General features: G+C 44.0%; 1 protein-coding gene across 3 annotated transcripts in view; it reads right to left on the reverse strand.

The window, feature by feature from the left end:
• Positions 1–20,969, reverse strand: part of SLC1A7 (solute carrier family 1 member 7) — a 123,928-nt gene that overhangs the window by 5,784 nt on the left and 97,175 nt on the right. For all 3 annotated transcript variants that reach the window (XM_060231846.1, XM_060231845.1, XM_060231844.1), the window contains 4 exons: positions 17,903–18,002; positions 12,438–12,671; positions 8,471–8,665; positions 1,647–1,781 (listed from right to left, as the gene is read on the reverse strand). In XM_060231846.1, the coding sequence (XP_060087829.1) occupies positions 1,647–1,781; positions 8,471–8,665; positions 12,438–12,671; positions 17,903–18,002 (664 nt within the window). The remainder of the gene's footprint in view (positions 1–1,646; positions 1,782–8,470; positions 8,666–12,437; positions 12,672–17,902; positions 18,003–20,969) is intronic.

Raw genomic sequence — 20,969 nt, forward strand, 5'->3', positions numbered from 1 at the left:
AAACTGGGGTTGCCAGTCTCAAGGTGGGGCTTGGAGATTTCCTGCTTTTAGAACTGATCTCCAGCTGACAGAGATCAGTTCCGCTGGAGAAAATAGCTGCTTTGAAGGGTGGACTCTATGGCACTGAACCATGCTGAGGCCCCTCCCAAACTTCACCCTCTCCTGGATCCACCCCCAAAGTCTGCAGGTATTTTCCAACACAGACCTGGCAACTCTAGTGCCATCCACAATGTGCACTGCTGAAAATAGGCTTATCTCTATAGCAAAATGGATGCCAACCAACTACCTTTTAAAAAATTAGTATTAAATTCTACATTCAGAGGCAGTATACCTCTATATTTAGATACTGGAGATGAAAAGCAGAAAATGTCTGTCATGGGATGACTGGAAGGTAGGGTTGCCAAGTCCAATTCAAGAAAAATCTGGGGACTTTAGGGGTGGAGCCAGGAGACATTGGGGCGGAGCCAGGAGCAAGGGTATGACAAGCATAATTGAACTCAAAGGGTGTTCTGGCCATCACATTTAAAGGGACAGCACACCTTTTTAAATGCCTTCCTTCCATAGGAAATAATGAAGGATAGGGGCACCTTCTTTTGGGGCTCATAAAATTGGACCCCCTGGTCCAATCGTTTTGAAACTTTGGGGGTATTTTGGGGAGAGGCACTAGATGCTATACTGAAAATGTGGTGCCTCTACCTCAAAAAACAGCCCCCCCCATAGCCCTCAATACCTCCAGATCAATTCCCCATTATACCCTATGAGAATGGATCTCCACATAGGGAATAATGAAGTGCCCAGCAGACATTTCCTCCTCCCCACCTGCTCCATTTCTGGCCACTCTGAAACAAGGGATTGGCATCTCTACTCCCGAGTTGCAGCCAACTTCTTCAAAGTAACACAGACATACCATCCCAAGAGGAAGCCTTAACAATCGGAGACTGAAGCCTCCGGAGGTGGAAAGTCACATGGTGGCTTTGGGGGCGGGGCTTTCCACCGCCGGCCAGCTGACGGGGGGCAGGAAGGAGCCTGGGAAAGCAGAAGAACCCCCGCTGGGACCTGGGGATTGGCAAGCCTATGAAGGGCTTGTACCAATTTACGTTCCTTGGTGCTTTATATTTCAGTTCTCTTTTATTTGTCAAAAAACATAAATATATACAATGCAAAGGGTTGCATCAGAACAGAAGAGTTTAGCAGCTCCTCACAGCTTCAGCCTGCCCTCTTCTCCTTTCTTGTGGACAAGTTGGTCTTATATAGGTTTATTTTAAATTTCGCAGACCTTGATCAAGGGAACATTTGGGGAAAAAATAAACAATGGATATGAATCTTGGACACACCTCAGGTAAACTACATTTTGTTATAGACTGTCACTATCATAACTGCTTATGAGCCTTCTGTGAGCATTCAGTTTGTCCCTGAAATACATGAAGTTGTGGCCTGAGTCATCTAAGCAATTTTTAGATAGAGACAGCAAAGCCACCTGACCAAGCCATGGAGGAGTGGGCTATGGCTTTCATGACCAAGTCCACTACTCCCTCTTTTGGCTCACAGAGCACTGTAGGTTCCTACAAACTGAATTGTCCCATGTTGACACAAACCATCTGGATTTGGAGACAGAAGGAAAGCCCAAGCCACTTTCAGTCACTTACAATGCCCAGTCAACAGCAATTATTAGAGTGATGTCATCTGTAGGCAGCCCCACTGATGTCAGAACGATGACCATGGTTACAAGGCCAGCTTGTGGGATTCCAGCGGCGCCTATGCTGGCAGCTGTTGCTGTGATGCTTTTATAAAACAAGCAGAAGAACATTTAAGATTTAACAGAGAAGACCACCCAAATCTGGAACTAAACAAAATATTCTTGCATACGTATTTTTTTGTCCAAACTACTAATCCTTGAGTTCCAACACCAGTAAGTGTGAATTCTCACATGGTGAATAATAATTATAGTGCTTTCTGAGAAGACCTGTATCTTAAGATAAGGGAAACAGATGTTAGAATAGTAGTGCTTGCTTTTGTGCAACATTACAACCTGCAACAAAGGCCCCATCCGTATGGTTTTGTCATGGTTGCTGTATGTGATACACTAGCTGTTTCTACACGACAGAAGATCCTCTCTCAGTGTGCATTTAAAATGTTAATTTATTTTATTTATTTATCTATCAAATTTATATCCTGCCCTCCCCTGATGGGCTCAGGGCGGCTAACAACAGTTTAAAAACATTAACAATTAACAAACATAGAATATTAAAAATAAAATATATAATAAAACATTTCAATACATCAGCAATCATTAATCCATTCATTAAAAGTCCAAGATGGCACGTTTCTGAATTCCATTATATTAATTAAGTGAGATTGTTGGTGCTGTAAGGTAATACACCTCCCCCTAACCGTTGAGGGTGAGTTTGAATAATTCGGTCTTATAGGCCCTGTACAATTGTGGCAGGTCCCGCAGGGCCCTGATGTTTTTGGGGAGGGCATTCCACAAAGTGGGGGCTATTACCGAGAATGCTCGAGCTCTAGTGGTAGATAATCAAGCTTCTTTTGGTCCAGGGATCTTGAGATTTTGAGACCCTGAACATAGTGCTCTCTGGGGTACATATGGGGAAAGGCGGTCCCAAAGGTAGACAGGTCCCAGGCCACATAGAGCTTTAAAGGTTATAACCAGCACCTTGAAGCAAATCTGGAATGCCACAGGCAACCATTGTAACGCTTTCAGTGCAGGTTGAATGTGCTCCCGTACAGGTAGCTCCATTAACAGCCTGGCTGCTGTGTTTTGCATCAGTTGCAGCCTCCAATGTTGAGTCAAGGGCAGCCCCATGTAGAGGGCATTACAGTAGTCTATTCTTGAGGTGACCATCACATGGATCACTGTTGCCAAGTTGCCATGCTCCAGGTGCGGAACCAATTGGAGCACCCCCAAGTTCTTGACCCTCGATGCTGGTGCTAATAGCGTCCCATCAAAGGCCGGCAAGGGGATTTCCCCACCTAGGCTGCTGCGACTTAGGCACAGGATCTCTGTCTTTGCTGGATTCAATTTCAGTCGACTGCCTGAGTCATTTCACTACAGTTTGCAATGCCAGGTCCAGATCTTCCAGGGCACAACTGGACTGGCCTCCCAACAATAGATAGAGCTGGGTGTCATCCACATACTGGTGACAACCCAGCCCATATCTCTGAACAATCTGGGCTAGGAGGTGCATATAGATGTTAAACAACATTGGGGAGAGAACTGCCCCCTGAGGGACTCCACATACAAGAGGGTGCCTCTGGGACAACTGCTCCCCTATAGCCACCTTTTGTCCCCAGCCTTGGAGAAAAGAAGTAAGCCATTGAAGGGCAGACCCCTGAATCCCCACGTCAGCGAGGTGGCGAGAAAGGAGTTGGTGGTTGACTGTGTCAAACGTAGCCAACAGATCTAACAACAACAGCACTGCCGAGCTGCCCTGATCCAGATGTCTCAAGAGATCATCCATGAGGGCGACCAGTACCGTCTCTGTCCCATGGTCCGGCCAGAAGCCAGACTGAAATGGATCTAAGACAGACGCGTAATCCAAAATCTCTGTAACTGTACTGCCACTGCCCTCTCAATAACTTCACCCAAAAAGGGCAAGTTCGACACCGGCCAGTAGTTTGCCAATACGGCCAGGTCCAGAGATGTTTTTTTGAGAAGAGGGCATACCACTGCCTCCTTAAGGGGCGTGGGAAAGGTTCCTTCAATCAAGGACCTGTTGATAATCACCTGCAACAGGGCTCGCAATTCTGTCCTGCAATCACATATCAACCAGGACGGACATGGGTCCAAATCGCAGGTAGTGGGAGGTACGGTACAAAGAATCTTGTTGACTCTCTCCAAACTGAGTGTATCCAGGATCAAACAAGAAGATACACTCGGGGCCTCGAGTTCACTCACTGTATCAGAGTTGGCAGGGAGATCACTGCAGAGCAGCAGGACCTTATCTGCGAATAAATGTGCAAAAGTCTCACAGCCAATTTCCAATTGCTTATCATTTGGTCTGCTCTTTCTCCTCTGTTCATCTACATTGCATACCGCTGTCACTTCTGTCTTGCTTTGCATTATCTTAAGCTGTCTGCATTCATTTTCTTGAATTAGCACCGAAAGCGGTTTCACCTCAGAGTTGTTCCTCACTTTACAAGAGTACTTTTGAACTGGAATTTTTTGCAGACGGATTCAATTCTCATAAAATCAGAATCAACCCTGAGTGTAGAAACAGTCACTGTCTATTTGAGACTTACATGTGCACATTTTATTATCTTTTTTCACCTCCAAAGCTTTTGTTATAAGCATTTCACATAGAGAAAACTTGACAAAACAAAATCAATTAGAGTATCATTAAATCAACAAGTATAATTAACACTGCAGTTACATAAGCAAGTAAGTGCTGCAAGTCTATTCCATATTCCTATCTCCCAGCAAATCACTATGACATGAACACAGGAAAGTCATGCAACAAGTCTGTGCATTCTAGTTCATAGTGAACCACTTTTATGTGTCTGCCTTTAGTTTTGACACAGTAATTCATTCAAAGAGTTTGTGGTGCATGCTGATGTCCATTAATAATTGCCCAGATTAGGAGATGGAATTATGAAAGTGGGGACAGAGAGGAGGCCATGTGACACAGTTAGGAAATAGTTGGAACCTCCTACCACAAAACCATATCTCTTGTGTCCTCCAAGTGGCTAAATTTAACTCTAGTTGCTGCCCTAAATCTCTCACTCAGAGAGCCCTGTAAGAGTACGTATTATGACATCGAGTAGATTGTTTTGAAGTTGTTACAAAAGAGAATTCAGTCTGGTTTTGTAAACAGACCTTTACCATATTTGAGTCCAGGCTGCTTAACTTGTATCCACAAAGCTGAATGCAGTGCACTAGGCCTTTTGTTTTGTTTCTCATTGCTTAACTGCCAGATATGACTGTTGGGATGCATTCGGTGGGCATATCAGGAGGGAGAAGTAATAAATTGGGCAGAACTCCAGTATGGAAAAAGACAAATAATTGCATCAAAATTAATTGCAGGTAGGGTTGCCAAGTCCAATTCAAGAAATATCTGGGGACTTTGAGGGTGGAGCCAGGAGACTTTGGGGGTGGAGCCAGGAGACATTAGGGGTGGAGCCAAGATCAAGGCTGTGACAAGCATAATTGAACTCCAAAGGGAATTCTGGCCATCACATTTAAAGGGATTCAATTCCCTTTTCAATTCCTTCCTTCCATAGGAAATAATGAAGGATAAGGGCACCTTCTTTTGGGGCTCATAGAATTGGACCCCTTGTTCCAATCTTTTTGAAACTTGGGGGGTATTTTGGGGAGAGGCACTAGATGCTATACTGAAAATTTGGTGCCTCTACCCCAAAAAGCAGCCTCCTCAGAGCCCCAGATACCCGCAAATCAATTCTCCATGATTTTCTATGGGAATAAATCTCCATAGGGAATAACAGAGTTCCCAGCAGACATTTCCCTCCCCTCCCCCCTCTTTCTGATGACCCTGAAGCGGGGGGGGAGGGCTTCCAAACTGGGGTATCCCCTGCCCCCACCTGGGGATTGGCAACCCTACTGCTAACTCCCAACGCCAACTCGTTAATGAACAGAAGGGCGGGTGCCAGGCCTCAGCAACTTGTAGGCTGGGTTGTGGCCAGAGTTGGAATAATTAAGGCCGAGCCTGTGCGCACTGGGAACGAGGAAAAGTCCGAGAAAATGGCAGGCGCTAGGACCTGGCACGCGGGGATGTAGTAGGGCCCGCGGTGCGCTGCTCCTTTGTCAGGACGCATCTTGTTGTGCTGGCCGAGCAACTGAAGGTTGGAAGAGATGTAAGTAGGCAAATGAGCGTTAGTCATGCCCTGGTTGAGGCAAGGGCTGGCGGGTGACAGCGGAGGAGACAATGGGGGAGAGTGGCGCCGTTTTTCTTCCTCCGCTTCCGAATTTTTGGAGAGCGGGGGAGGAGGCTGCAAATCCTGGGGTCCCCCGCCAGGGCGGGGGGGGTGTTGAAAAGCCTAATTGCAGGGATTTCCTTGCTCTTGGCAGTAAACTGCAGGGATTTCCCTGTTCTAGGCCCTGCCCCCCACCTCGTAGAACTCTGCCAGAGAACATCCATGCCCTGCAGGATTCACTACTTTTCCACAGGGCATGCAAGGTAGAGATGTTCCACCAGGCATTTGGTTGAGGATAGAGATGGTATGGCACTCTTGTACTCCCACCCCTTCATCCTTTCACATCCCCTTCACTCTAGGGGGCCTGTGGGAATTGGAACATTTTATCTACTATTTTGGGTATAGTATGGGTTTATAGCTGTTGTTTTAAAAGATTTTTTAATGTTAATTTGGCTTCTAGTATTTATTGTACTTGTCTTTCTGTTGTAAACTGCCTTAAGTCCTGCTCCAGGGAAGGGCGACCTAAAATTGAATCTAATAAATAAATAAATCCCTGCACGCATCAGAATTTAAAATGCAAATCATAAATACATTCCAACATAAAGCTGATTACTTCAGTTAGGGCAGAACGTAGTGTGACTGATCTACCAATAATATAAGTAGGGAGTTCTATGTTTCCTGATTTGATGGGGGGGGGGGGTCTGATCAAGGCTTTTTTTGTAGAAAAAGCCAAGCAGGAACTCATTTGCATATTAGGCCTCACTCCCTGATGCCAAGTCAGCTGGAACTGTGTTCCTGTGCCTTCCAGCTAACAAAAAGCTCTAGATCTGATTGTTCATCTACCACAGCTTTTCTGAAAACCTAGCTGTTCATTCCCCAATCCTCAATTTTGTTCAGAATGTGGGTACTTTTAGAATTTTGAGGACAGAGAAGGGGCACTACAACAAAATGGTGCCATGGAGGGCTGAGGCCATTCAGAAAATATATGTAATATGGTACTACAGTCAGTTGTACAATGTTGGGAAGTTGCAAGCCAAACATTCTTGTGTGAAGGAAAGTGTCTGAGTTCTTTTGCTCCAGTGAGGTAGGGGAAAGCCAGGACTGGCTGTTTGTTTTGGTGAAGTTATCTTTGGAGAAAAAGCAAACAAGCACCAGAACATCCACTAGAAGATGGTGTCATGCTGCCCATGAGTGCCACATAGGAGATCACTCCCCTAACCCATGCTCAGGCATTTTGTGGCAGGCAGTATAGTGTCTGGTAGCTTCTTTCTAGCTAGATCTCTTCTGCCTTTTAATATTTGTAAAGGGCCTACACCCCTACTGGCAAAAGGAGGTACTTAAATTGTACAGTCTGAAGTTTGGGCTCTCAGCAAAAGCTTTTGCTGTGAAATCTGTAGATACAAAAACAGATCTCCACAGTCTGCCAGAACTTGTTGAAAGCCAAGGCTCAGCCCTGAAATATGTAGCATAGAAGGAAGAGCATGCCTAAGAACATGCAGAGAGGGCTTTCCTGTAATAGCCACAGAAATCTGGCATGATGGCAAAGAACTGTCAGATTGGAGGTAGTGGTTTATAGGCTCATTTGATCTCTAGTCCTTTTGAATATGGTTTCATTAACATACCCTTTCTAAAGCTAGTTTCTAGCTGTAAATTTATGATAAAGTTGGCCTTAGAAGAAGCAAACTAATGAAGACACATTCAACATTTTGGAGTTACATAATATCTCAGAGAACTATGCCAACCTAAGGCTGCTTATTTCTCTACTATATATTCCCCCTCAGTTATTCTTCAAAGTTACAGTAGTTATTTCATTTCCTGAGTTTGCTTAGTTTTCTTGTCAATATTTAACAAAGAATGTACTGGGGGAATTTTAGTTTCAGTTATGACTGAAAAACCACAATAGATTTTTTTAAAGGAAGCAGTAATATTGTAACGTTCAAAATGTTATGCTGAGCACCAGCAGCACAGCAAGTTAAATACATTTTTATAAAATTTCTACATTTCTATAAAAGAGCACTGAAAGCAATCAAAATGAATAGTGAATATTTACATGGTTGGGTAAGTGACCTAGAATTTGATATGATCATCAAAGAATCTCAAAGTTAACGAAAAGCTTGCTGTGGGGCATCAGATCTCTCCTTCCTACCATAAATCTTTATTGTATTGAGGGGAAATAATTGGGAAAAGGGCACTGATCTATTCAGGATCAAACTCATGTAGAATGAAAAATATGCATGGCTTTTAAAAAATATTCACAACTCCCCCCCCAAAAAAAAAACAAAAAAAACAAAACACAAACACTGAAAAGTCAGTATAAACACAGTATGGACAAAAATATTCCAACCAGGTCATTTGAGTATTAGCATGGAAAATAGTGAGACCCCTCTAGAGTAGGATATCTCAACAGAAAGATACTGTTTTATTATTTTCTCTATAAATACCTCTGTATATATGAATTTTCTCTTCTAATAACTAATTGTCCTTTCTTAAACTACTCAGGTAAAGAACACATTTAGATCATAGCTTTAAAGTTTCAGTCCAATATGGCAGAAAAACATCCCACATTTATAGGATCATTTTTTACCTTATAGTGATGATCTGACCAAAGTCCAGCTCATAATTATTTACTTGAGCAATGAAAATAGCTGCTACTGCTTCATAAAGGGCTGTTCCATCCATATTAATAGTGGCCCCCACAGGAAGCACAAATCTGGCAATCCTCCTGTCCACATGGTTATTCTCTAACAAGCACTTGAAGGTTATAGGCAAAGTAGCTGAGCTGCAAGAATAAAACAATAATAGATGGTTTAACACAGGGGTGTCAAACTCATTTGTTATGAGGGCTGGATCGGACATAAATGAGACATTGTCAGGCCGGGCCATGTAGGGCTGGGTCATGTGTGTTCCTATTTAAGATTAGGTAGCAGAGATATAAACTTTATAAAGGACACAGATTAAATATTTTTTTAAAAAAAACTTAAAATAAAACATGTTTAAGACATTAGCACTTGGTCTTAATGGTGCTGTCTCTGTATCTCTCCTGTGCAATCCAGGGAACTGGGCAAAGGAAGCTCTGGCTCTTTCCTTCCTTCCCCAGGGGACCAGAATGAGGAGGAACCTCAGCCAATAGAAGGAAGAGAGGCTTGGCTCAAAAGCTCTGCTGTGCGATTGAGAAGGCCTGGAAAAGCAAGCTATTCCTTCCCCCATATTCCCCAAAGGAAGAGCCTCAGCCAATGGAGAAAATAGAAGTTTTGCTCTGAAGCTCCTGTTCAATTGAGCAAGCCTTGCAAAACAAGCTGTTGTGCAGAAGGAAGCAAGAGAGAGGAAGAAGGAAGTGAGAGAGAGAGAAAGAAGGAAGAAGATGACAGTCCGTTGCTTGGGGGCCTCATTCGGCCCCCAGGCGGCATATTTGACACCTCTGGTTTAACAGGACCATTAGTATCTAGAAACCTGCATTCTTTTTAAAACAAAAGCTTGAGACCTTCAGAATTCCAAAGTAATGATCATGTTCTATGTAGGAGAACAATATCCTCCATTCATAGCATTCTAGCATCATGTCCCCAAGAAGAAAAGTCTAGGCTTGCCAGTTCCAGGCTAAGAATTTTCTGGCAATTTGAGGAGTGTGGACACTGGAGAGGGCATGGTTTGGGGAGGAGAGGGACTTTAGCAGAGTATAATACCATATAGTCCACTCTTCAAAGCAACCATTATCTCCAGGGGAACTGAGAGATCAGTTGTAATTTCAGGAGATCTCTAGGTTCCACCTGGAAGTTGGTAAACCTTAAAGAAAACCCCTACACTCCTTTTTTTTAAAAACCCTATACAGCATGGAGGGCTACATGCTGCCAACAGCACAATCACTCCTTGCACACATTATCTCATGATGTGCCATGCTCACTCTGACCTCAAGATGACTCCTATTGGATTCTTGGAATGTCTCCTGCATCCCTCATTACATAACACCACATTCTGCCTTGCATATTCTGGCTTAGTTTTGTGGACGGTTCTTATACAAACAATCATACATATGCTAAGTATGAAGAATATTCATAGCATCCCTTCTCTTGTAGGAAGAAAAACCTTCCTCAGCACCCAAGCTCTGACCCAAGTTCCTCTACCATCCTGTGCACACATAAATAAAACTTTGCTGGTCTTAAAGGTGCCACTTGACTCCTACTTTGTTCTTCTGAGAGAGCCAGTTTGGTGTAGTGGTTAAGTGCACAGACTCTTATCCGGGAGAACCGGGTTTGATTCCCCACTCCTCCACTTGCACCTGCTGGAATGGCCTTGGGTCAGCCATAGCTCTGGCAGAGGTTGTCCTTGAAAGGGCAGCTGCTGTGAGAGTCCTCTCAGCCCCACCCACCTCACAGGGTGTCTGTTGTGGGGAAGGGAGATAAAGGAGATTGTGAGCCGCTCTGAGACTCTTGAATGGAGGGCGGAATATAAATCCAATGTCTTCTTTTATTTATTAAAGAATGGTTTATCAAAAATGCATGAAAAAATACTAGTCTATCAAGATTTCCCCCCCATTACCATGTCTTGCGACTTCCTGCTAACTGGGAACCTCGACTGAAATGGGTGTACATAATCAGATTCTGCAAATGCTTAAACTTGACCCTTGAGTCTTCTCTAAGGTTATCTGAAAATCATGCCCTTAATGTTATGTAAGGCCCCTTCTGTGTGTATTGTTTAACCAAAGGGGATACGTGTGGAATTTACAGATCTGTGATCAATTACCAACTTTTTGTTATTTTGCCCACAGTTCAATGATGCCTAGTTTCCATCTGTCTCACTATAGTTGCTATCACAACTGACTCAGCTGCCTTCTGCACTTAAACAAAGCACCACTACCAATACCACACCAGCCACAGAAACAGGACTTTTATCCAACTGGGTATTAGGAAGTCATCACGTGACATGCCATCACGTGGCATGTGACTTAGCACTCTTGCTCAACCCAGGGTCATCTAGTCCAACCCTCTGCACAATTCAGGAAATTCACAAATACCTCCCCCTAAATTTACAGAAGGAGCCTCATGGTGCAGAGTAGTAAGCTGCAGTACTGCAGTCCAAGCTCTGCTCACAATCTGAGTTTGATCCTGGCAGAAGCAGGGTTCAGGTAGCCAGTTCAAGGTTGTCTCAGCCTTCCATTCTTCTGAGGTCAGAAAAATGAGTACCCAGCTTCCTGGGGGTAAAGTGAGATGACTGGAGAAGGTAATGGCAGACCAACCCATAAAAAGTCTGCCAAGAAAATGTCGTGATGCGACATTACCCCATGGGTCAGTAAAAAATCAGTTCTTGCACAGGGGACTACATTTACCTTTTTAAATTCACAGGATCAGCATTGCTGTCAGATGGCCATCTAGCCTCTGTTTAAAAACCTCCAAGGAAAGAGAGCCCACCACCTCCCAAGGAAGCCTGTTCCACTGAAGAACTGCTCTGTCAGGAAGTTTTTCCTAATGTTGAGCCAGAAACTCTTCTAATTTAATTTCAGCCCATTGGTTCTGGTCCTATCTTCTGGAGCAACAGAAAACCATTCTGCACCATCCTCTATATGACAACCCTTCAAGTACTTGAAGATGGTCATCTCTCAGCTGCCTCCTCTCCAGGCTGAACATACACAGCTCCTTCAACCTTTCTTCATAGTACTCGGTCTCCAGATCCCTCACCATCTTCATTACCCTCCTCTGGACCCATTCCAGCTTGTCTATATCCTTAAAATGTGGTGTCCAAAACTGAACACAATACTCCAGATGAGGTCTTACCAGAGCAGAGTAAAGCGATACCATCACTTAATGAGATCTGGAAAGTATACTTCTGTTGATACAGCCCAAAATTGCATTTGCCTTTTTAGCCACCACATCACACTGTTGACTCATGTTCAGCGTATGGTCCACTAGGACCCCTAGATCCTTAGAGAGCCAGTTTGGTGTAGTGGTTAAGTGTGCTGACTTTTATCTAGGAGAACTGGGTATGATTCCCCACTCCTCCACTTGCACCTGCTGGAATGGCCTGGGGTTAGCCATAGCTCTTGTAGGAGTTGTCTTTGAAAGTGCAGCTTCTGGGAGAGCTCTCTCAGCCCCACCCACCTCACAGGATGTCTGTTGTGGGGGAAGGAGATAAAGGAGATTGTAAGCCACTCTGAGACTCTGATTCAGAGAAGGCGAGGTATAAATCTATGGTCTTCTTCTTCCACATACTACTGCTAAGACAAGTCTCCTCCATCCTACAGCCATGCATTGGATTTTTCCTACCTAAATGCAGAACTTTATATTTATCCCTGTTAAAATTCATTTTATTGGTTTTAGCCCAGATTTCCAGCCTGTCAAGATCATCCTGTATCCTGTTTCTGTCTTCTACTGTATTTGTAACCCCTCCCAATTTAGTATCATCTGCAGATTTAATAAGTATTCCCATTATTCCTTCATCCAAATCATTTATAAAGATGTTGAACAAAACAGGTCCTCCCAGGACAGATCCTTGAGGCACTCCACTTGTTGATTATTTAGGACTTACGGCTCAAGTGTTTTATTTGCTACATCATTTGATACCTGGATGATGTGGCCAAAGCAATAAGCAAGGCTTGCAGAATCCCTCTGATGAAGACAATTGGGTTCTTCTTGGTGATGAAGAAGTACATCATTGGCAGAATGAAAAGTCCATGTACTACCAGGCCACAAACCACTGTAATGGCATAAAACCCCAGCTTTTTCCCAATGGCTGAAGGATCATCCATTTCCAAGATCTTACCAGCAATAAGAAACACTATTCCAAATGGAAAATACCTAAAAGAGAAAAAATAGATTGCATATAAAAGAGACCATGAAAGTTAACAATTGTAAATTTAAAGAATGTCAGTCAATGAAACAAGATACCAGCATTATAACAACAGCCAGTTCCAGAAGTTTGGGTGCATTGGAAATTTGATTTTAGCAATGGAGATAGGAGAAGTCATGCTTAACTCTTTCTTCTTTTTTGGTGATCAAAATAAACAGGCTTTTTTTTGTAGAAAAAGCCCAGCAGGAACTCATTTGCATATTAGGCCACATACCCCTGATGTCACCAGAAGTGACATTACCTGTTCAGTAGGTTACTTCTGCATATTGATAGAACAGTACTGTGCCATCTGCTGCATTTCATGGATGCGTGTTTTCATAAAGCCCAATGAGAGATCTTGTCCCCCCCCCCAACACAGCTGGAGAGAGAGAGCCAAACATGGCAGAGCAGGCAGTGGTAGGCCCAGCTTCTCCTGGGAGGGGGTGCTCACGGGTGGTTCCATGCCTCTTGCTCTCTTCACAAGCCCATTGGAGGCTGGAGGTGGCAGAGATGATGGAGCACGTAGTCTGGGAGTGTGTGGCTGCCTAGTGCCTTCCCTCTGCCAGAGCCCTGGCCAACCCAGCCAAAACTGTGTTCCTGTGTGTTCCTACTCAACCCCACCTCCCCAAAAATAAATAATTTTCCCCACTCAGCAGTGGAGAAACAAATATGGGGAATCTGTGTTTTCCCCTTCATGCTGGGAGCAGGAACACACAGGAACGCAGTTCTGGCTGGCCTGGTGTCAGGGGTGTGGCCTAATATGCAAATAAGTTCCTGCTGGGCTTTTTCTACAAAAAAAGCCCTGGTTGGGAGGCATGTGGGGTAGAGTATGGTTTTGATCACAAAAAGCAGCCTGTACGGGAAAAGGTAAGCATATTTTTCTCCAGCATCACTGCTACAATAAACTTGCAGTTCTCATGGCTGCATTTCAGAAGCCAAATGATGGGTCTTGCCACTGCTTTTTTGTAGAAAAAACCCAGCAGGCGCTCATTTGCGCATTAGGTCACACCACCTGGCCTGGGAGCACATGGCTGCTGTATGGAGGGTTGGGCCAGCCCAGGTGAAACTCCACTCCTGTGGGCTCTGGCAGAAAAAAAGCCTTGGGTCTTGCATGTTTAGGCTTGCCAATTCCCAGGACCCAGTGGGGGTTCTTCCGCTTTCCCAGACTCCTTCCCGCCCCCAGTTAGTTGGCCGGCGGGGGGAAGCCCCGACCCCAGAGGACCATGTGCCTTTGGAGGCTTCAGTCTCCGATTGAAAGGCTTCCTCTTGGGGTGGTGTGTCCGTGTTACTTTGAAGAAGTTGGCAGCAACTCGTGAGTAGAGAGGTCAATCCCTCGCTTCAGGGGCTCTGGGGGAGCTGTTTTTTGAGGTAGAGGCACCAAATTTTCAGCCTCTCCCCAAAGTACCCCCCAAATTTCAAAACGATTGGACCAGGAGGTCCAATTCTATTAGCCCCAAAAGAAGGTGCCCCTATCCATTAATTCCTATGGAAGGAAGACATTTAAAAAGGTGTGCTGTCCTTTTAAATGTGATGGCCAGAACTCCCTTGGAGTTCAATTATGCCTGTCACACCCTTGTTCCTGGCTCTGCCCCCAATGTCTCCTGGCTCCACCCCCAAAGTCCCCAGATATTTCTTGAATTGGACTTGGCAACCCTATGCATGTTGATTATTGTCTGACCCCTCAAATAATGTTTGTTTATTTATTATTTCAATTTCTATACCTCCTCCCACACAAAATAGGGCTCAGAACGGTTCAAATGGTATAAAAACAGAGGCAATAAAAAGTATAAAATACAGAGTTTAAAAGCAAATAATTTACAACTGATAGCTGTGGATTCAGTATTAAATCCCAACAATGTACTTAATAGGGAAAGGCCTGACAGAAAAGCTCAGGCTTACAGGCCCCGCAGAACCTAGGGAGGTCCCATGGGGCCTGAGTCTCATCTGAGAGTGCATTCCAGCAGGATGGGGCTACAACCAAAAAAGCCCTCACCCTGGTGGACACCAAACATGTGACCCAAAGGCCTGACGCCACCGGTAGGCCATGAGATGATGACTGCCGCTCCCAAGAGGGGTTGTAAAGAGAGAGGCAGCCTTGATTCTGGATAATCTTGTTGTCTTTCATTCCACATTAAGATGAACAATAATGGCAGAAAAACTACTATCTTTCTACATGCAGCCACATAGTAAGGTTGAAGGATGGGAATACTCATATTATAGGCTTCAGTCTCAGGGACAAACTGTAAATGCTTTGTTTTCTTACATGTTCATTTAAAAAGTCTTTTCCCCCTTTCCCCAATGCATCCAGTGGGGCTTTTTTTTTTCAAGGAGAACATCATGGGAAGAGGGATTATTTTATACTTTTCCTCTTGTTGAAAAATATCCTCACCACAGCTACTTTTAATTCTGCTTCAGAAAGCTTACTGATACTTGTATTCTTCCCCCAGTCAGGAGGGACATAAGCAATTCTCTGTGGCAGATTGTGAGGTTACATGAGCCTGGGCCTTTCTGTCTTCTATACTACCGGTATGTAGGTTTTGACATAACTGACTTTGGTTTCATGGTTTTGAAGTCCCATAAGCCTTTACTTTTTTGTTGACAGCCTAAGTGGAAAACCTAAGGCCTTGCCCTGTAAATGCACTCTTGCCTGATTTTGTATCTGACATTCCCCATTCTCCAGAAGCCATGCTTCAGAGCCTAAACATATACTGCTATGGGGATGCAGTAGCTATCTGGGTCTTGCTGACATTGCAGTAAATAAAATATATCTATGCAAAAGTTCACCCTAGCAAAAGTTCATGTTAATACCATAAAGTAGGGGTCCCAAATCCCCCGCTAGGCCTGGAGACCCCCGATTTGGAGCCTCCTCCTCCCGCTGGCCATAAAAGGGAAAGCGGGGGGGGGAGGGGGAGAACGGCAGCCCTTCCCACCCAGCCCCGATCGCAGCAGCCAGAGCTCTTCCGTTTTCTCAGGCTGCTTCCCGCCCCCAGTCAGCTGGCCGGTGAAGGGAGGGGAGCCCATCCACGCCCCCAAAGGACCATGTGCCTTTGCACCTCCGGAGGTGAGTGAGTTCTGTCTCCTGCATCAGATTTCCCAGAAAGGGGGGGGGGCGGGGGGGGAGGGGGGTGGAGAGGGAAACGTCTTCTCATAGGGTATAATGGGGAATTGATCTGGAGGTTTCGGGGGCTCTGGGGGAGCTGTTTTTTGAGGTAGAGGCACCAAATTTTCAATATAGTATCTAGTGCCTCTCCCCAAAGTATCCCCCAAATTTCAAAACGATTGGACCAGGGGGTCCAATTCTATGAGCCCCAAAAGAAGGTGCCCTTATCCTTCATTATTTCCTATGGAAGGAAGACATTTAAAAAGGTGTGCTGTCCCTTTAAATGTGATGGCCAGAACTCTCTTGGAGTTCAATTATGCTTGTCACACTCTTGTTCCTGGCTCCGCCCCAATGTCTCCTGGCTCCACCCCCAAAGTCTCCTGGCTCCACCCCCAAAGTCCCCAGATATTTCTTGAATTGGACTTGGCAACCCTACCATAAAGTGGGCTGGCCTAGTACATTCTGGATTGACACCTCCATTGGTTCTTATAGACTGGATAATTAAAAATGTGGCTGTGAGCTTTATTCTGAGATGTTGGGTCAATAACCCATGTGTGTAAGGTTCCTGGTCCTGCACTCCAGGAATGTTCCTTGTGCTTTCTAAAAGTGTACACTGTATCAGGTACTGAGCCTGTTCTACGGGAAGGGCGGGCTAAAAATAGAATAAAATAAATATGCTATTGAGTATTACTTGTGTATGGTTTTAAAGAGTGAATAAACAGTTTGAGTTTTAAGCTACTGTTCTCTCTGGTCCTTTTCCTCTGGAGGCCTGTGTTCCCTTGCCTGTCTCCATCCATCTATTGAAAAGAACCCCATAGGGTCTGGGACACACACACCCCGCTCAGAAATAGCTTTTTTATCAAGGTAATGGCTGGGGGAGGAAAGGGGAAGGAAATTCTTTGACAGAGGAAAATGAAATGTCATTTGTCATTCAGATTTTGGAGGTGATCTGGGAGGCCCTAGCTTCCAGAAATAATCTTGACATAAAAAGATTCCACAACAGAGGAGTCAGTCACAAGGGTTTCATAAAGACTGTTTGAAAACTATGACCTAACAAGAAATGTGTCAATGCCACACAGAACTACTTGAGTTCCCCCAGCAAGCCAATGCTTAAGAACATCCTTATTTCAAAGAGAGTATACACACACCTGCTCACCTTATGATGAACACTGTTCAGCTATCCTACTTTGGTAATTTCATTTAAGGTTGTATAGTCATTTCACTGTTGACTATCATGCCTAGGCTTCCCAATCCCCAGGTCCCAGCGGGGGATCCCCCATTTTGACAGGCTTCTCCCCACCCACAGTCAGCTGGCTGGCAGGGGAAGCCCCGCCCCCACAGTCATTCTGTAGATTTAGAGCTCCTGAAGGTTTAGAAAGCTGCAAACAGTTTTTAAAATGTGTCCCTTTAAGGCTGAGCAGGAAGTAGGGAACAGGAAGGGCTTCATGGGAAAGGATCAGTGACAGTTTCCTCAGAGAACGGCCCCTCCGTTTCTTTTGCTTTCGTTTTCAGAGCGGGCAGGAATATTCTGCAGGAACAAGACCCAGTAAGTATTTGTGTGTGAGAGAGAGGGAGGGGCAGGAGATTCCCTAGTTTGGAGGCCCTTCCCCCGCTTTAGAAAGCATGTCTACTGGGCACTCTATTATTCCCTATGGAGAACGATTCCCATAGGGAATAACGGGGAATTGATCAGTAGGTATTGGGGGCTCGAGGGGGGGGCTATTCTTTGAGGTAGAGGCACCATATTTTCAGTATAGTATCTAGTGCCTCTCCCCAAAGTACCACCCAAGTTTCAAAACAATTGGACCAGGGGATCCAATTCTATGATTCCCAAAAGAAGGTGCCCCTATCCTTCATTATTTCCTATGGAAGGAAGACATTTAAAAAGGTGTGCTGCCCCTTTAAATGTGATGGCCAGCACTCCCTTGGAGTTCAATTATGCTTGTCACACCCTTGTTCCTGGCTCCACCCCCAAAGTCTCCTGGCTCCGCCCCCAAAGTCCCCAGATATTTCTTGAATTGGACTTGGCAACCCTAATCATGCCACTGAAACTTACTTTTTATTTCAAGTTTCACTTCTCCCAACATACCATTTACTTACCACACAGCTACAGCCACTATCTTCATGACAGATTCGTTTAAGCACTGGCAAAAACTCACCAAGGGAACGCCACTGCTACCCATTCTACCCAGCATTATTCCTGCAAACGAATAATATATTTGCTCCATTTTACTTGCCTTCAGATGCGTTTGCACAATACAACACATTTCTTAACACAGGGAATTGAATAACACACATACTACTTTTCACACAGCACAAATATGGCTCTGTATCACTCCAACTCTTGGGGCTCATTTCACAATGTGTGAATTCACAACAGGTGGCAAAGTTTACAGTCTAGTTGATAGTTAAGCATACTCCAGATCTGTGCAAAACAAACTGAACTAACCTTTCATGACAACCTATTATCTTAAAAATATGTGCATAATCTTTTTATACCACCCAAATCAATCACCTCAACTTTTTAAGACGAAAAGACCTTCTTACAAGCAGGGTTGGATGTACCTATTTTTGGAGGGGGAGCAAAGTTAAAAAATGGCACCCCCCACTACTCTCCCACCATGAAGATCTATTTATTTTTGGAGGGGAAAGGGGTGCTAGTGGCACCCCCCTTGCTCTGGCACCCGGGGCAGCTGCCCCTCCTGCCCCCCCAGATCCGGCCCTGCTTACTAGTAACATTTAAGATGGGAATTTACAGAGGAGCCCAAGTGGCTTGAGGGACCCCTGTTGTTAGACTTTCAGAGGAACTGGTTGGCCACTGTGTGAGACTGGATGACGGACTAGATAGATCACTGATCTTATCCAGCAGGGCTCATCTTATGTTCACATGAGGAGGAGCTGAGACAATAATATTAAACATCATCTATGGAAGTAGGGAGATGCATGTCTACTAGACAATAAAATGTCAGATTTACTTTTCTTTTGGTATGTTCCTCATGGCATTAAAAGCAGGATGCTAAACAGACTCTGGAAGCAAGGACAACTGAATAGTATGGGCAAAAAGAGCTCTGTCCAACAACGTAAGGCCTGGTTGCACATTAGTAGAAAACAGGTAATTATGGAACTTTTGCAGTCCTTATCCAGCCTGCAGATATCTGGCAGTATTGCTGAAAATTAGAGAAAACTGAGGCAGATATTTGAATTTCATCTAGCTGTTAACTGGGTTGAAGAAAACCCTGATAAAATAACACCCATTTTGATGCACATGGTGAGAAAGGAAACACTGGAGATTTAAAATGATTTCCAGTTAGCAAAAGGAGAAAAGCTGAAGCTCAGTACAGTAATGACCACATTTGAGGAGTGCTGTGTACCCAAAAAGAAAGATTTTTGAAAGGTATAGATTCTTGACGTGCATAAAGAAAATTGATGAAAGTATATACAGTATGTTACAGAACTAAAAATGCTGAGCAAGACCTGTGCCTTTGGGACCTGAACAGACTCTCTGATGAAGAGCCAAGATTTTACATGGCAAAAGAAGAATGTGCTTTTACACTAAGAGGATGCCACCCTGGAAAAAAAAAATTAAGATCTGTAGAGCAGTGGAGGTGGTGAGGGCACAAGCAAAAGAACTGAGACCAACTGAACACACAGTAAGCAAGCACACTCATGGAGAGCAGATGCTAATCAGAAAATGCACCAGCCATTTAAGGAAGCACATTGGAAGGCAGGCAGATATGTGATGAGGGTCGCTGAAAACGTGGCATGCAGCATAGCCCTAAACAGTGTGCTACTTTTGGGAAACTGTTACAACAGAAGAAGTACAAGCATTTTACAAAATTGTGCAAATCACAAGTGTTGAATGCAGGTGTGTACAGATGCAGGACAAAAAATTTTAGATGACATAGTGAATTTGGGCAGTAGTTGAGGAGGACCCAAGTCCATCACTGAAAGTACAAGGAGCAAAGGAGCAGAACTCTGAAAAGGCAACACAGAAATATTTTAAATAAATAATAAATAAAATAAAGAAATGGGGGGATCAGACCAAAATAAAGAAATGGGGGGACCAGATCAAGTGATCTCGTGGGCCATAAGCAGCCTACAGGCTGGACGTTCCCCACCCCTGTTTTAAACTGTGCATGGCTGCCTAGGTCAATGTGTTGCCAGAAAAAGATTCTAAATTCGATAAAAATTATATCCAGCCAGAATAAATCTCTGGATATCTGGTAGACAATATACCAGTGAAGGGACAAAATACTGCTGTGTCCATACAAAGAAATCTAGAATAAACCGGCATTTACTATAATACTTGAACAGGTGATTCCAGTCTTGGATTTGGCAACACATGAGAAACTTAAACTGGCCAAACAGGTTCTGATCAAGGTCAGGTTAAGATCAAAGGCATCTAAAATATGAAATACTGATACATACATCATGATTTATTTGAAGGTCTTGCCTGCTTACCAAGAGAACATACAATCCAAATTAATAAAGCAATTGCCCCATCCTTCTACAGGTGGCATCTAAGCACAGGAGTTTGTGAAAACCCTGCCCCCTTCTCCAGATGAGACTCCCTTGGTTAGTGGGGTTCCCATCTTATTTTATTTAGTTTATATTATTTATTTTAGGAGATTTATATCCTGTCCTACCTCGCAAGTAGACTCAGGGCAGAAAATAAAAAAATCAAACAATTAAAATCAGTAAAAACATAACATAAAACAATTAACATCATATGATGGTGAAATTGGTGACAATTTCATTCACATTAATGCTATTTCCAGCTGGAATTAAAAACCAAACTTTTTTTGGTCTTTGTTGTTTTAATAGGCCCTTCCTTTTACAGCCTAAGTGCCAAGGGGATCTGAAATTTAGGGAGTCTTATCAAGGCATCTTGGTACAACCATGACATCAGGAATTCCCAGGGACAGAGACGAAAAGTTTGCAGGAAATACAAATTGATTGTGACATCTCCCCCAGCTCAGTGTTCTCAATAATTATAAGACTTCTCAATAAGCTTTCACTTCATTCTCAATAACAAAAAGAGTTTTCAACATTGGAATAGCCTAGCATAGCCCAGAGGTGTCTTTCCAAACCAAGGAAGTTGCTATTACATTAACCAGTTCCTCTTTTTCCTTTTTTTACTCGATCAAGAAGGGCACTCAAGTCATTA

This window comes from Heteronotia binoei, chromosome 2 (assembly GCF_032191835.1).
Source record: "Heteronotia binoei isolate CCM8104 ecotype False Entrance Well chromosome 2, APGP_CSIRO_Hbin_v1, whole genome shotgun sequence".
Lineage (NCBI taxonomy): Eukaryota > Metazoa > Chordata > Lepidosauria > Squamata > Gekkonidae > Heteronotia > Heteronotia binoei.